Source organism: Crassostrea angulata, chromosome 5 (genome assembly GCF_025612915.1).
Source record: "Crassostrea angulata isolate pt1a10 chromosome 5, ASM2561291v2, whole genome shotgun sequence".
Taxonomy (NCBI): Eukaryota; Metazoa; Mollusca; class Bivalvia; order Ostreida; family Ostreidae; genus Magallana; species Magallana angulata.
In genome coordinates, this window is record NC_069115.1 from 35696178 (window position 1) to 35713895 (window position 17718).

General features: G+C 33.0%; 1 protein-coding gene across 1 annotated transcript; it reads left to right on the forward strand.

The window, feature by feature from the left end:
• The first annotated feature begins 652 nt into the window (after positions 1–652).
• On the forward strand, positions 653–14580 carry LOC128183700 (protein jagged-1-like). Its single transcript, XM_052852821.1, has 15 exons — positions 653–944; positions 4067–4273; positions 5104–5216; positions 5495–5599; positions 5954–6058; positions 6917–7021; positions 7231–7572; positions 7679–7783; positions 7972–8076; positions 8496–8855; positions 9886–9900; positions 10075–10338; positions 10697–10936; positions 11378–11455; positions 13641–14580. The coding sequence occupies exons 1-15, from the start codon at positions 871–873 to the stop codon at positions 13979–13981; spliced, it is 2559 nt and encodes an 852-aa protein (XP_052708781.1). The 5' UTR covers positions 653–870; the 3' UTR covers positions 13982–14580.
• The last annotated feature ends 3138 nt before the right edge of the window (positions 14581–17718 follow it).

Genomic DNA, 17718 nt, shown 5'->3' on the forward strand with positions numbered 1-17718 from the left:
TAATTTGGAAATACCGGCATACGAAAGAAATTTCATATGCACTCATCAGGTACATGTACACTGTAGCACCCCAGGTTAAAAGACATCAAATCACACTGGAAAATATCACTGTTTAGTAATTCGTTTATAAATAGTTGATTTTAAGGAGGGTTCCTTAAAAGAAATTGAAACACTTTTACAAGAACAACTGATCCCAAATAAACTGTTCAGACACTTAGTATCAGGGGAGAGGGGGGGGGGGGTGGGGGGTGGCTGCCCCCCCCCCCCCCCCCCCCCCCGCACTCGCAGCAACTAATTTTTTAAAATTTACATATAAAAAGTTGAATAATCATGGAGTCCCCCCCCCCCACTTTTGTGGGAGCATGTAAAAAATATGGAAATAAGGATTGAAATTGAAGTTATATACTTACTACTATGTTATATACGCGAGCCCCCACCCCCACGGATTAGGATTTTGAAGATTTTGGGAAAGTCCTAATATTTTTATTTTTTTAAATTTTTGCTTGTCAAGATTTTTTGGATGAGTCTGGCCCCCCACTTTCAAAAACGATGCTACGTGCCTGATGTTGATAATAATAGACCCTTAAAAATCGATGTCACGAACATGTATGAGTTCGTGTGCACTTATCGCCAATACACATTGTTCGCCTCGCTTCTCTGAACAAATAATACGTTTAAACTTACTGAAACTAAATATTCGGATTTATTGTGACTGAAATACTTGAACCAGAACAAGAAACCTTAATCTTCCGCACAGAGGGAATACCCTATTTATTACGGGTCTGTGGCCCATGCGGTAAAGTAGATCATGTGTTGACAAACAATTTACCAAGGATAAAAACAACTTTTGGCTGCGGAAAAACTAGCGCCATGATGAATCTGAAATACACTTTCGTACTTCTCATTTTGGCAGCTTTTCTTGCTCTTGGAGAGGGTGGAAGAAGGTAAGAAATACCTTCTATATGTTAAAAGGAAAGAGTAAATCCTTTTTATTTTCTATTGATCCTGCGAATCGACAAGTATTCATGCCGCGTTGTGTAACTCTTCATATATCTTTCATGCTGTTGAATATTAGTGCTCTGAAATGTTGGGCGCTGTTGGGTCATTAGAACAGCTTGCAATGGTAAAAATCAATATTATCAATATTATTTTAATCATAGTTTTCCCTTTCTACAAGGTTTGACAGATTTATTTCTGTACATCTTTATACAACAGAATTTTATACTTATCAGGCACGAGTCACAGGAATAAAATCACATATTAAATAAGGAAGGAAGGAAGGAAATACATTTTATCATGTGAACTTGTTTTCAATTTAATGGCTTTAAGTACATGTTCTAGGAAATTAACTTTTAGTCATAAATAGAAATAAATGATGAAAACATTCCACTTCTTTATCTCATATGTATACATGTATATATTATCAAAATTTCACACGTTAAGCTTAATTTTCTTTCATGACAGATTTCCCGAGAATGGCTGGTTTGTCGTTTTATATCATTGATACGGAAATGTACAAAATATTATATAAACAGATTTTTTTCAGAGTGTTTTATAACATTTCCTGTACGAATTTTTTTTTTACTGTTTTGTTAATTCAATTATCTATTTAATCTTAATCAACAAAGAGAACTTGGCAGGGAAACAAGGAATGGGCTATGCATTGCATGTATTAATGCACATAAAATATAAAACTGATGTTAACGCCAGAATCATAATGCTGCAAGATATGTATATATATAGGATTCCACTCGTGGTTTTTTTTTACCAGACAACCAACCCCCCCCCCCCCCCCCCCCCCCGTTTCCGCAGATTGTTTTAATGGGTTGTTATAAGGTTTTTTTCGGGGGATTTCTTACATCAGTTTTGGAAAGGTAAGGATGAGCCAGATGAACAATTTCAAATTAACAAATTTACGCCCCCCCCCTACCCTGTTCAAGCATGTGTACATGATTACTTATAAATATGAATAGTAAAAAAAAAGTTTAACATGACATACATGTTTCCGACGAAATCGTTTCAAGTCTTCATCTATTAAGAGAAGAAAGGTGTTCTTTTTTTTAATAATATTTCATATTTTCATCCGTTACAATGTATGTAATAGTTATTCACCCTTCCGGCAAAACCAATATCAGAACGCCACAATTATATTGACATAACACTCTTTTTTTCTCCCCGTATCTTAGCAACAGAATATATTAATGACACGAAAGCATGAAAATTGATAGGTGCTTGTTTTTCTCTGAAGGCAAGATTTAGGACATTTAATACAAATAAATACATGAAGTTTTATAGAATGAACAGATAATATATACCAACAGTTATTACCTATCTGAAAACCTTAAAAACGCCATTGATCGTTAGCTTTTGATATAATCTTCACAAAGGAATTTGAAAAATCGTCACATTAAAGTCTGCATTTGAAGTTCGTTCTCTTGATATTTCCAGAGATAAGTAGAATGTTTTTATACTTTATGCATAAAATTTAAATCAGATGTTGAATGTTTTCGGAAAATTGTTATGCACGTACTCGTTCAGTCATCTCTCTCTCTCTCTCTCTTTCTCTCTCTCTCTCTCTCTCTCTCTCTCTCTCTCTCTCTCTCTCTCTCTCGTTTTATGACTTTTTATTTTTTTTATTTCATTTCTAATTTGAATCTTTCTTTTTTTTTACCTTTTTATGACATTTCAATACAGGCAATTTCATTAATTTTATTAAACATAACTTAATACTTTTAAAACAGAAAACATATGCACAATCTTGTTTGTACCCAAAAGGATTCTTTTTAATTAGATAGTGTTTTAATACGCACCTGCATATTATTTCTATGTCTCATCGATTTGTTAAAAAAAATCGTGAAAGGCATTTGAATAACTTATTTACAAAATTCACTTAATTACAAAAAAAAAATAGATGATTAATTCATATCATCAGTTTCCTATAGGGACATAATCTTAAAACCCCAGTCAAACATCAGATATTTAAACACCATATATATGTACATGAAATAACAACCACGATTTTGGTGTATGGATTATTATTTTACACACTGTGCATGAATTCTTAAAATTGTTCTGTCTCTCCTTTACTCATTTATGGACAGCTGCTCTAAATAGCTTCATTTAATTCTTTTGATTACATTTTACATGAATGCGGTTAGTGTCACAGTTAGATTAATGGTATTAAGCATGATTACAAAGCACTTTAACTGAAACTAGAAACACAATCTGGTTTTAACCGAGTGGGATTTTCAGTGTATATTGGATTACCGCATACGTGGTATTTATTTATGGACACTCACCGTATTTATCATATATAAATGCGCCAAAGAAAGAAACGTATGTGCCTCTATTTGCATGCCAATATTGATATGATCGTTGAATTACTGTTTTTCACAGTCTGATGGTTGGGGATACATGTACCTTATAAATTTTCGTGTCTCTGAAACACTAGCCCAGAAAATGGCGAAGCCCGATATTAGCAAATTCTAAACTTTACAAATGGTGATGAGACATACATTCAGACAGACAAACGAACGAAATATAAACAGACCATTTGAAATTACACAGAATTTAATCTTTTATCACAGGGATTAAAAACTTGAAATAAAAAATAAAAATCGTGTGATCACTTGAACAAGGAATCATGGGACTAGATTTATTTACATACTAGGCTCATGTTACAGATCTTTTAAGTTCCAATTATTAATGTAAAAGAATCGCTAAATAATATACGTCTTTGGGTTCTTCCTGTTAAAGATTTAAGATTCTTTCATAGATAGATTCAACCAAACGAGTTCACAAAAGCTTAGCTTTCTTGCTTGTCGGAAAACTGAGACGACTAACTTTCTAAAAAAAAAACACTTGAACGAATGCTAAAGAATTCAAAATTAAAGATTGCTAAAAATAACTCCAATACAATATTTAAATAAATTTACCTTAACACGTTTAGAAATAAAATGCGTACGAAGATAACCCGATACATACATGTTTATTATCGTATGGTCAATTTTTCTTCAACGTTTATTCAACATGGTTTAGTGATCTTTTACACAAATGTATTTTTTAGACGCCGGAATAGAAATTGCCCAAGATCTGACCCCGAATCCAATGGAGATCACTGGTGTTGTGATGTCAAGACTAAAAACACGACGATGTGGGATTTTTTTTTGTGGCCTTGCGATGCTCTCCAAGAAGAAAATGGCGGTGAAAATCCCCCTGAAAATCAAATGGAGTGGAGTGAACACAGCAGAAAACGTCGGTCAGGGGACCATGGGTAATGCTCCGAATCACACTCTGAAAATTGTATTTTACAAAAAGAAAAGCATACGGACAAGTAATATTTTCGTATATTCGTACAAAATTCAAAATCATCGTGAAGTTACCGAAATATAACAAATGAAAGTATAAAAGTGCAATTTTAAGATTTCATAATTTCGTCATGGTTCGATAATTCTCTCTGCACAGCCAAAGGAGTTGTGAAGACATATAGTAAGCATGTCAAACCCTTGCTGTGAATAAAGGCCTGTGGTTTTAAATGATTTAGTTCCGAACGATAGCCAGTAAAGAGTTTTTTTTGCTAATTGGTGAATCTTAATAAGATCCTTACACAAAACCAGTTTGAAGCTGACATCTAAATACAGTTCAAAATAGGATGTCGCTCATAAACCACGTGTACATCCAGATCTGACATGCGTTGCTTTAAAATTTTTCTCCGTCATAATAATTTTTTAAATGATGTCTTACTTGGCAGCAAATCATCCAATATACTAGTATCGACTCGAATTCAAACTTTTTTAAATTAGTCTATGCTTTCATGCATTCACGAATCTACACAAAAATGTTTAACGTTAGCTTTAATCTCCCTTTTAGATCCAAATTTAACTCGTAACTGCTGTAATTAAAGAATCAGTGACAGTTACTTTGCATTTTCATATCTTTTTTAATCTAGAGTCAGTCATCTAACAGCCGTAATTTCACCACAATTCACATAATTTAATGAGTGTTTTGTACCTGTCAAGCGTCCTACATGTAAACTGTATTTTCCACGCTTAAGCTTTAATTTTCACCCAATCTTTTGCATTAATTTTACCAACATTCATTTAGTTGGTGGGAGGACTTGTGTATTGTGTGGGTACGTTTCAATGTAACTGTCACTTACAATAATTGGAAGTGCTGCGATGGATGGTCAATGGATCTCGATGGCTACTGCTCCATTGGTAAGATTCTTTCCCCCCGTTTGTTTTACAAATAGTTGATGAAAATGTTAATAGATACTTAATTTCCGGGGAGAAAAAGAACCACTTTGTTCAAGAATTAGCTCTCAGAAACTAAGACTTTTAATGGTTCTATACGTGGAATTGATGAAAATAATTACACAATTTGATTTTTCATAAACATTTATATGTATTTTATATCGAATTGATGAAATGAATTAAGGGTTTTGAATAATGGTACTGATGTTTGTTGCCTATTAACATGGAACATTTGACGACAGCTGACGATGGTTCGACAGACTTATACTGTGATAATGGCGGCACTCCAATTGACAATGCTTACTGTGCTTGTCCACACGGATTCACTGGAACACATTGCGAGACTCGTAAGTAGAAAGTTAATTTTATAAAATGTCTGAATGAGACATGCATGTGTGAACCAATCACCATATCACTTATGTACAGATTTTAAGATTCGAAGAAAAGTTACTGTTGCATTTATATATATATATATATATATATATAATTATATATATATATATATATATATATATATATATATATATATATATTTATATATATATATATATAATCACTTATATACATAATCTAATAGACGCTACTTACTGATACATTGTAATATTAATTGTATGCTGAAAATACATGTGTCATTCAAAGGAAACTCAATTTGACTGGTTTATGAAAGATTTTGTACCTTTGATGTTTCATTTTCTCTGCAGCTATCTGCACACCCGCCTGCCAGAACAACGGACACTGCGGTGCCAGAGATGGACGTCCGATCTGCGTCTGTCCACATAATTTCGCTGGAGATTATTGCGAAACTCGTAAGTTTGTTTTCTTCAGCGTCAGATTTTGTTTCTGTGTTGGCTGCTGCTTGGTGGTTGCATACATGCATAGTAACATTGATTCATTCGGATATTTTGGGTGGAATTGAGTGAATAATTTTTAACATTATTTATTTGATAAAAGATGTTTATTGAAATCTAAATGATATAAAAATACATTTCTCAAACTATACATGTACTACGTTCCGGGCACGTAGCATCGTTTTTTGAAAGTGGGGGGGCCACACCCATCCAAAAAATCTTGACAAGCAAAAAAGGGAAATTTAAAGTTTTCCAAAAATCTTCAAAATCCTAATCCGTGGGGGGGGGGGGGGGGGGGGGGGGGGGAGGTAACTTCAATTTGACTACTCATTTCCTAATTTTCATACCAATTCTTTACTAACTTCCAAAAAAGTGGGGGGGCCAACTCCATTATAATTCATTTTTTTATATGTAAATTTTAAAAAATTTGTTGCTGCAAGAAAAAGTGGGGGGGGGGGGGGGCAGGCCCCCCCTGGCCCCCCCCCCCCCCCCTGATGCTACGTGCCTGCGTTCAAAAGGAACTGCAATTAATACCAATGAAATGCGCGTACGGTGTATGGATATTGAAAAAAGATACGATTGAATGACCATCATATTTCGGCAATAACCGAATTTTCACCATTTACATTTTATCTAGTTGAAAATCATACACATGTAAAATTAGCAGAAGACCCATTCGGACTCGAACGCATGACAAATGGTTAACTGAAAAAATTGATGCTCCTACACATGTTCATGAATTGAAGGTAGACAAAAAAGATAAATGAAAGTGCCCCAGTACTCCTTATAATAATGGTTATTTTTTTCGTAATGCAGCTGTGTGCGACAGACCGTGTCAGAATGGGGGTCTCTGTGTGGCCGATGCCTGCGACACAAGATGTCGCTGTAGGGCAGGATTCGCCGGCAAATATTGCGAAATAGGTAAACGATCGATCGATCGATCGATCGATCGATCGATCAATCGATCTATCTATCTATCTACCTATCTATCTATCTATCTTCTTTGAATTCAATCAATCATTCTTCTTTCTTTCTTTCTTTCTTTTTTTTTTCTTATATCTCTACTGTTTATTTTTTTCATCTACATCTCGGTAGAATCCAATTGTCTTCAAAGCGTCATTTATCTTCAGTAATCAAAGAGGGAGAGTGTCCATCGAAATTTCATGGAGCCTGTCATGAGGCCTGCAACACAGATGTAGACTGCCTCGGTGTCAACAAATGCTGTTACAATGGATGCGGCCACGAATGCATGAAACCTATCAACTCGAGCCGATGTGTTTACAAAAATCGCACATACAACGTAGGAGAGCGCATGTTCAAGGACGACTGTACGACCTGTCTGTGTCAGGGGGAGGGGATGACCTCTGACCCCAGCGGCTTCGATTGTTTTACCATTACCTGTGCCGTCTGGAGATGTCCGGATGGGATGGTCATGAAAACTACACCAGGACAATGTTGCGGGCAGTGTGAAGGTATTAAAGGTTATTTACTGAAATTAAAATTCTGTGTTATTCAATGCAGTTAATTTATCTTTCATAAACATTTGACATGTTTTATTCTCCATCATATTCATAATAGCTATTGAATGTCCAAATGGTTGTGGCGAAGGAGAATGTAAAATGGTAAACGGAAGTCCTCAGTGCGCATGTCCTTCAAACTTCCGAGGGGAATCCTGTCAAATACGTATGTATATATACAATGTATTATATCATCGCATGATTAATTATGTGCATAATTTCAATAAAAAATATGATTTATTGTACAAAATCAAATAAATTCAGCAGACCAGGGGAACAGTTTTACAAAAGAGTGTTTGTTAGATGTACCAAAGATAGTTTACCAAATGTTATTTCGTTCTCTTGTGGTTACAGCTGTGTGTGCTTCCTCTTGTCTCAATGGCGGCACCTGTGTGGCCAGCGGAGGCAATACCTACTGTGTCTGTGGTTCTTCATACACAGGCCGTCGTTGTGAAATTAGTGAGTTTGATTTTCTTACAGCACACTCTTAAACTTCTGTGATTATCACAGTTAATTACCTAAATAAATGATTGGGCTTTTTTTGACCGAGTCCATGCTAGTCATACAAATAAATTGCAATTCGACATCTCATTTACATCAAAAAATGTTTTATCCCGTTGCACAAGCGTCATGTCAAATACGTAGACGAGTGAACAGCTAAAGAACTGTTAAATATGCAGTACATGTACTCATGCCAAATGCTTATCTTTGTAAAATGTGCATTCAACGGTAGACAGTCAGAATGAAGAGGAAGTCTGAAAAATATACTTCGAGGCTTTATTTCATGATAAATAAATTGCTTCATAGGCTTATAAGTTAAAAATAAAAAAACGAAGAGAACAGCTTAGAAAAAAATTGTCTTTTATTCATTTTCATAGAGGTTGAAAGCCATGAAGGGCTTTGTCCATCTGTAAACAGATCAACGGAGTATTGCCGCGACCTGTCTGATTGTCAGTATGATTCACAATGTCAAGGGTACCAGAAATGTTGTAAGTCGGGGTGTGGTTTCAAATGTATGGCAGCTGTCAATCAAGACGTCTGTATACTAGGGGGAGTCACCTACCGCAAGGGCGACTTCCATCAGAGGTCAGCGTGCGAATCCTGCCAATGCATGGGTCAAGGTCAAGGGAATGACCCCAGTGGATTTAACTGTAACAGTATGATGTGCGCCATGGTTAGGTGTGATCCTGGGTTCGTTCAAACGGTATCAAAGGATGTTTGCTGTCCATTTTGTGAAGGTGAGAGTTTAGTTACATATTTTACATAAATGTACAAAATGTATATATTGGCTCCATCCAAAAGAAAGATAACTCGAAATATCAATACTTAATTTTTCATGCAGGGCACTGCCAATTAGTTTATAGACTATGTATGAGTTCCATTCATATATTGTTGTTTAGGGAAAGAATAAATTTCAATGGATAACGCAGATGACCTTTACAGTAGTTTTCTTAAATATGTTGAAAGTATCACCATCATATCAATACTGTACATACCCCATAACGTACTATTTTTCAAGAAAACACATTTAAAAGCGACTACTTTAAATTTATTGTTGTTAATATGCCATGCATTCCTGATCAGTATACATTTTTGGGAGTTGATTGTAATCAACTCTCCTATGCAGTTACTCAGACAAACCGAAAGTGAAACAGTGTTTGGACCTCAGCACAAATCATCGCTGCTGACAAGACTTAGTTCTTGAAAATGATTGATGAATTCGATGTAATGTATGCTAAAGCATTGTTTTTCACGGAAACTTATTTATAAATACCTTTAAAATAGTCAGATTTTAAATGGTACGAACAATTTAAATATTTTTTCGTAGTCGTATGTATTCTTACACCAGAGTTCAATACAGTCTCGTTCAACTCGACGCTCGGCTGTCTCCGTAAATGTTTGTCGGAGATTTACGGTGTCAGCCGAGCGTTTGGTTGAACGAGACTACAGTTCAATATTGCTTGGATCCATTCAATTTTCGAGAAATATTTTGTATTACTGATACATAGTTTGATTTAATTAATTTTACTCTAAATATTCTTTAACACGATTCATATGGGGGTTTCTCGACATTCTTGTCGAAAAAGTCCAAAAATTCATATTATAAAAATGTGCGTAATTCAAATACAAATTAGAAACGACATGTACTTGTCTTGCAAATAACATATCATTGATTTTAAGATAAACAAACATCGACAAAATCAACTCCCGTCAGTTCTTCAGTACTTTGATCATTCTATTGTTTTCATTTATGCTTTTTTTTCACAGAGGAAAAGACTCCAGGTAATTATACCTTTAAGTTTGATTCATCAATTCTAAAGATTATCAATTTAACAAAAATTGACGGAAATGCAAACAGTTTACTCTTTGTAATATTATGTTACATGTAGTGACCGGGTTTTTTTTAAAAATATGTATAATCGTTTACATCGAGTTTACATTGTGTCATGCTTTTAGATCCAACATTCACGAAATGTCCTGAAAAAATCACCTTGGAGGTTAACTCCTACGATAGTACGGTGAACCTAGAGAAATCCCTCTTGCCAAAGTTGGAAGCTTTAGATGGGCGGGGCCAACCCCTGGAAATTTCGTTGAGCCAACGACAGCTCAGGCACTGTGCTTGTCCTCATAGTCAGCGCAACATCCACAACATCGTCGCCAGCACAGCACCAGATTATATTGGAAGAACTGCAACGTGTGCTGTTGCTGTGAAAGTAAAAGGTAAGTTGATTTCGCTAATTTAATTTGATGTATTAATATCGACTTCCAATTAGAAACTAAACAAAATTTTGTTTTTAATTTTTGTGAAAGTAAACGGTAAATTTGAATGCATTGCGTTTATGAAATTTGAAATGAAAAATATATCAAATTCTACTGTGCTAATAAAGACTTTTTTTGTTTTTGTGAAAGATAAAAAGTATAAATGCATTATGTTTACAAAGTTGGAAAAAATATCCAAATCTACTAAAAAAAAACAAGTTTCTGTAAAAAAGAAAAAATAAGAAAACAAAACAAACACCTTTTTACATAATTTATTTTTTATTCAATCTGAACATGAAGAACTTGAATTACTTTTCAGACGTTCATCCTCCAAGATTTACATCGTGTCCTTCCAATATTGAAGTCTTCACCAAAGAGATTGTCACCTGGGATAAACCGAAGGTTGGAGACAATGTTGGAATTAACAACATCGACTTTCTGGGTTCCCAGCATAACAACACCTTCTTTCTGAGTGGAAGTTTCTTGTTGGGTTACATTGCGCGAGACTTCGAGGGTAACGTTGCAGTTTGTCAGTTCACCGTGTCAGTATGGGAAGAAGGTACTATTGTTTAAGCACGATAATGTACAATGTCCATAGTCATGTACTTACCGGTCTTTGACTTATTTCAATTAATAGTAAGTTAAAAAAAAAACATCATTCAAACATCGTGTTTTGTTTATGTTTAAGCAAGAAAGAAGAAAAGGGTAATTTCCAAAGTATTTGAAATAAATATAAACTCTCAATGAATATATCAAAATTACAAAATAAGTTATTCTTTATTGTTCATGCCTGTAATTGAACAGGTTGAAGTCATAAATGTACATATGCATGCATTTCTTCTCTCTCTCTCTCTTTCTTCTCTCTCTCTCTCTCTCTCTCTCTCTCTCTCTCTCTCTCTCTCTCTCTCTCTCTCTCTCTCTCTCTCTTCAAATTCTTGAATCTAAACATGTAGTTAGAGAACCACTAAGATTTGATTCCGTTTACACTATTCTTTAACAGATTCTACAGACGTCAGTATGCCTCATCAGATGAAAAAGATTCAGGAAGATAACGCCCAATCCAAGAGCTTGTTTATCGGTAGGTTTAGATAATCCTTTGTTATTACAAATGTATTATGTCCCTTTATACTTCAAAAGTCAGACGAGTAGATATTTATTTGTAGCAAATTAGTAATGTTTGAAGCAGTCTGAGATATATTTTTTGTCTTACAAAAACTGAACAGTATAGATGAAGAATGCCCCAAATTCAAAAGAAAACAAACTATCGAATATTTTTCTTTTATCAAGATGATTATCATTTACAGTTCAAAGGACTATATATGATATGGGCCTAAAATGCCCCCCCCCCCCCCCAAAAAAAAAATGAACATCATCATTTTACTGTAATTCTTTGTTTTCTTTGTACAGATTTTTATGAGATGTTTTAACATTATGTTCATTTTGATTCAAGTGCCCACAATTTAGAAATATGATATCATAAAGACAACCTTTTCCCTATGGAACGCCAAATTAACATATATTCAAATATTTGTACCTATCTTCAAATAATTGTACCTATCTTCAATTAATTGTACCTATCTTCAAATCATTTGAAGATAGGTACAATTGAATTAAAGATAGGTACAATTGAATTAAAGATAGGTACAATTGAATTGAAGATAGGTGTAAATAATTATACCTATCTCTAAATAATTATACCTAGGTACAAATAAATTATACCTAAGTACAAATGAATTATATCTAGGTACAAATGAATTATACCTATCTTCAATTCAATTAAAGATAGGTTCAATTGAATTATACCTATCTCTAATTCATTTGAAGATAGGTAAAATTCATTTAAAGATAGGTACAATTGATTTGAAGATAGGTTCAATTCAGACATATCTACAAAGGATTTGAAGATAGGTACAATTCAATTATACCTAGGTTCAATTTGTTTTGTGTATTGTTGAAAATAATGAACGCTCCCTTGAAGACATTTCAACATGGAGGGAAACGAGGGAAGCACCAACAACCCCTCTATTTGATGGGGTATCAAGTGCCTATAGAAATATTTGAAAATAAAGACAAAATATATTAAAATCATGCATTCTGACTGTATTTTGGTCTTAACGTTCTACATAAAACAATTAATTTAAGAAATGAAGATAATAATTTTTCTATTGATCGACGTATCGCATTGATGAAAAAGTTTTCCGGTCATTTTTTTCTTTGATACGCCGATCAACAGAAAAATTATTATCTTCATTTCTTATCCTTTAATAAAACATTTTCAAATCAAAAACTTTGAAGTGTCATTGATTAAAAATGTAAATAATGTAAATGAAGCGTCGAATACAAAACAACAACAGCAACAATATTCAAAATGGATGCGCCTTCATCTGATGCAGTACTATACAGGGAGTATTCATTATTGCCAATATTTTAGTAATTGAAGATAGGTTCAATTCAATTGTACCTATCTTTAATTCAATTGTACCTATCTTCAATTCATTGCATTTGTACCTATCTTCAAATCAATTGTACCTATCTTCAAATGAATTAAAGATAGGTATAATTGAATTGTACCTATCTCTAATTCAATTTGAAGATAGGTACAATTGAATTGAAGATAGGTACAATTGAATTGAAGATAGGTACAATTGAATTGAAGATAGGTACAATTGAATTGAAGATAGGTACAATTATTTGAAGATAGGTACAAATATTTGAATATATGTTAATTTGGCGTTCCATATTTCCCGCCATTTTTGCATTTTTAGCATATAAAACAGCTTGTTTTGAAGAAGTTTTTCTTTCAAAAAACATAGGGCGCATTCTTTCTTGAACAAACAAAATTATCGTAATCAAAGATGTAACTAGCCAAGACTAATAATTGACACAAAAAAATTCCTTGTTCAAGCATGCACTCTATATTTCCCATTCGTAAAGAGATAAGAAAAATGTCAATTTTTGACTGATTTTGATTGAATTATAGAAATAGCATTATTTCTGACGTCTTATACTGCAAGTGAGTTCAAATAAATCAAATAAATAGGTGAATAATATATTTTATATCACTCTTCTAAAAAATAACATAACATTTTATTGTTCCCGAAACACTTTAAAAAATGTCGAATTATCGGGGCCAAATTCAGCTCATATCATATATAGTTCTTTCTTATGACGTTGTTTTAATTCTTCTTCAAATTTCACTGTGCTTAAATAATGGAAATCAAACACGATTACAAAAATTACAATGTATTATTTTTTCCAAAAAGGTATTGGTGCTGCACTCGGAATTCTGATAGCAATCGCCGTAGGTGTCGCTCTATACATATGCTGTCGCAGATCTGCTGCGCGCGCAGCTCCTCCCCATGACACGTCACAACACCAGGGATACGACAATGGAATATATGCCATTTACGGCACACCCCCACCGGATTACGATTACCCAGGGAAAGAAAAGCTTCCCAAATACTCCGAATCTGAGCCCCCGGAGTACGAGACAGTGGACCCATTTCCCAAGGAATCCCAAGGGGTGGTGAATCCAACCTATGTCAGTACAATCGACGTCAAACTTGACCTTGACAACAAGACCAATGAAGATCTGTGCGAATAAAGGACTCCATAACGGTGTAAATGGACCAAAACATTGATTTTTGTTTGTTATTTTAGGACAGATGGATCAAAATGTAAATAGATAATTCTCTTACATATTTACATGTATGCATGATAATTACAAGTATATAGAGCTTAATATTTATTTAGCATGCACTGATATTCTGCGTTTGAAGTTTTATATATTTTATGAACCATTTATATTAAAACCACGTGTACAGCTTTAACTTTTTATCTCAATTTCAATCACAGGTGCATACATGAGATTATAAATATGTCATAAGAGGATAATTTAAAGAAAAAATGAGTTAAGTCCTGGGGGTCTAGATACTATAGGGGAGGGGTCGGCTCTGTCCCCAAGCACCTGTGATTTCAATTGTAAACTGTAATTCACGGCCTAATCTTGCATCAAATTGAATTTGCTATTGAGTTAAATATTTTAAACATGTATAATGGGATTTTTAACACGTTATTTATCAGCAGGTCTGAGATTCATTGTTATTTTGTATACTTAAAGTTCATAAACATGTATATATATTATTGTTTGTTCTGTATTCGTTGTGTATCGGACGTATTTTCTCAAATAAAGTGACAACTGTGTCTACTGTTTGAAAAGTTAATTTTAGATTAATGGGAATGCTTATAATTAAGTTTATTTACTCTCTCTCTCTCTCTCTCTCTCTCTCTCTCTCTCTCATCACTACGGTTCAAAACTTCAAAGTATTAAAACTGCTGTAAGTGTACATGTACCTCTAAGATCATATATTTCGGAAATTATTGAACATTAAGATTTATCGAGTCAAAACACACACACTCTCTCTCTCTCTCTCTCTCTCTCTCTCTCTCTCTCTCTCTCTCTCTCTCTCTCTCTCTCTCTATTATGCCATTTCTTAAAAATTTAAAAACAAAACATATAACATATAATATCGACTGGAATACGTATCTATTGATGATCGTAGTTAAAAATTTACTTATTCGAAAATGATTAACAAGAAGATTATTCAGTAATACACAGAACCGATAATCCGATAATATTGAGGGAAACAAAGTGGGCGTCCTCACTTTCCTATGGAGGAGATTCAAGTAAATTTAATGACCCGTACTTATGAAAACGACCTCGTACTTTGAAAATATGAACTAATTATTAATGTAATTGCATAAAGTTGCAGCTACGAAATTGACAATTCCTACAATTTAAAAAAACATGCTCTATCAAAAAATTTATTTAGTCGCAATTAAAAAATGCCCCTAAGTGCAGTCATCCTTTGTTAAGTAAGCTAGTCGAAAATTGTTTTTTTTTTTCCTAATAAAAAAGGAGTTTTGTGTCTAAATTTATTTATAGAAATACCAATTATGTTGTTTTAATTATAATTTTATCAATTTTATTTATTTTAAATTTGTTCTATTAAAATGTCTATCCAATTTTTTAAAGATCAAATGATATCATTTTAAAATAGGTATAAATACATTTACGATCCCAATAAAAAAAAGAAAGGATAACAACTGGTAATATGTCATGTATATATCATGTTACAAACATTTATTTATTTTTTTAACTATTCAACAGCACTTTTTCAAATTTTTCATCTAAACAAGATTTTGACCAGGGCAAAAAAAGGTGAACGTGTATCATTTTTACATAATACAGAACCCATGAGAAAGGCACCGCGTGACACTACTTTTGGATTAACCTTGTATACATTGTACGTTTGTGAAAACAAAATATACAACATAAATATTTTACATAATTCTATATTAAATTGTTAGGTCAAAAAATAAATAAAGCTGCAAATTATTTGAAAAAGCACTTTTTGCAGCAATATTGATATATAAAAATACCACTATTAAATGTTATTTTTATAAGGTTCTTATTTTTTGGGAGTTTGTTCAATTAAAAAGACAAATCTGTCGATCTATTTTCTGAAGATCAAACGACTTTATATCAACAAGTTCGTTACATTTCAATCTCAATGTACAGGCTAAAGAGTAACAGCTGTTTATATATTGCCTTAATTAATCTTCTGATGTATTTGATGTGTCACAGTTTGTTTTACATGTATCTCATTACTTTCACCAATAGGGTATATATTTGTACCTAAAAATTAAAAAAAAGTAATGTATTTCTCTTTAAAAAAAATTACAAATTGTGAATTACTCTACATTATGAAAAATTGGAGTGAAGACGATATACAGCATATCACAAATAGATATGGATAAGAATATCGAAAGGGGGAAAAGTAAAGTAAATTGACCCTATCTAAACTATGTGCAACATTAAAAGAACTTTTGCAACTACATACATGTGGGCAGTGCTACAGAAAAGGACATACATTATCAAATTTGGTCAATGCATTTCCAATGAATTAAAAACACGAACAAAATACTTTAGTTTTTAAATGAAGTGCACCATAAAAATGATTTATTTGCAATACACTCTAATTGATCTATACGCAATCATATTAAGTTTAAGAACCAAACAATAGTCAATTTGAACGCTATCGTGATGGGCAAAACACGTTAGAAGAAAAAAATACATTTAGATTATTTAGATTATAATACATATACTAGTATATCATTAGCAATTATTGGTTTACTAAACAAATGTTTAAGATGGAATACAACATGAAAGAAAGCTGTTACTTAAGACAATGTTCAAAATGAACCAATAAATAGCAATTATATTTACATGCAATATCAAATAGCAAAAAGTTTTTAAAAGAAGATGGGTGAATAGGCGTGTAAAATGTCCATATGAGGAATGATTAGATACTGCCAAATTAGAATCATTAAATCTGATACCTTTTTAAAAACATAATTAAAAAACAATGTATATTTAAAGTAACATCGGATTGTAACCCTTCAATATTTTAAATACTTGCAGTAGGTTGATTTAAACTGGAGTACGCGTGTCAAAACCTCCAAATAGTGTCATTTTTATAACTTCAATGCCTTTTCTTTCATAGAGTGGGTCTGAGCTCCATATTTTTGTCATAGTCAAAATGCGGTTTAATGGAATTTAAACAGATTTTAATCAGAAAAAATGTAGAGAGATGACCCACTATACTTTTAAAAATGTTATTTTGGAGCCCAACAATTAAACGTTTTGGAAAAATAAGTCCGTAAACTCATGGCCAACGTCTCATATAACATTTAAACAACGCACTTGTTTGTGAATGAAATGGTTCAGTGGTTAGAGCACCAGACATTAGATAACTATTTAGAAGTTGGGATTTTAGGTTGTGGGTTCGAAACCACAAAAACTTATCATTTTTTTCTTATCGTTTTTTGAAATATTTCAAACTGAATATAGTTAGAAATTACCCTTATGTAAACTTGTATAATAACATATAAAAATATATTTAATTGAAAAAATGTTATATTTGAAATTGAATTTTAGGACTTAACAAAATGGGCAGTTGTGCTATCTTATTCCCCCATCTTTAAATTTAAAAAGAGATTATTTGATGAAATATACAGTATATATACTACTGTACACTGTATAATATTGACCCGAATGCCAAAAACCGCATAACGTATGTCACAAGATGACGATATTATATATCAAATTTTAAAAAAAATATAAAAATAAAAACAAAAATTACCCCATAAACCATATATCATACTGAGGATGAGCGCATTATGCGCTCATTAGCATGCACATTTTTATGGATGAAGACTCTGTATAAAAGCCTGTGGAAAACTGGGAGTTTTCCATTGATGAGTTTTAGTTTTGCTGCA

Excerpts from the sequence above, each read along its gene's own strand:
- LOC128183700 (XM_052852821.1), top strand. The coding sequence starts at position 871 with ATGATGAATCTGAAATACACTTTCGTACTTCTCATTTTGGCAGCTTTT. Across the intron at positions 5,600-5,953 it reads TGGAACACATTGCGAGACTC|CTATCTGCACACCCGCCTGC; the intron begins GTAAGTAGAAAG and ends TTTTCTCTGCAG. Across the intron at positions 7,022-7,230 it reads CGGCAAATATTGCGAAATAG|TAATCAAAGAGGGAGAGTGT; the intron begins GTAAACGATCGA and ends ATTTATCTTCAG.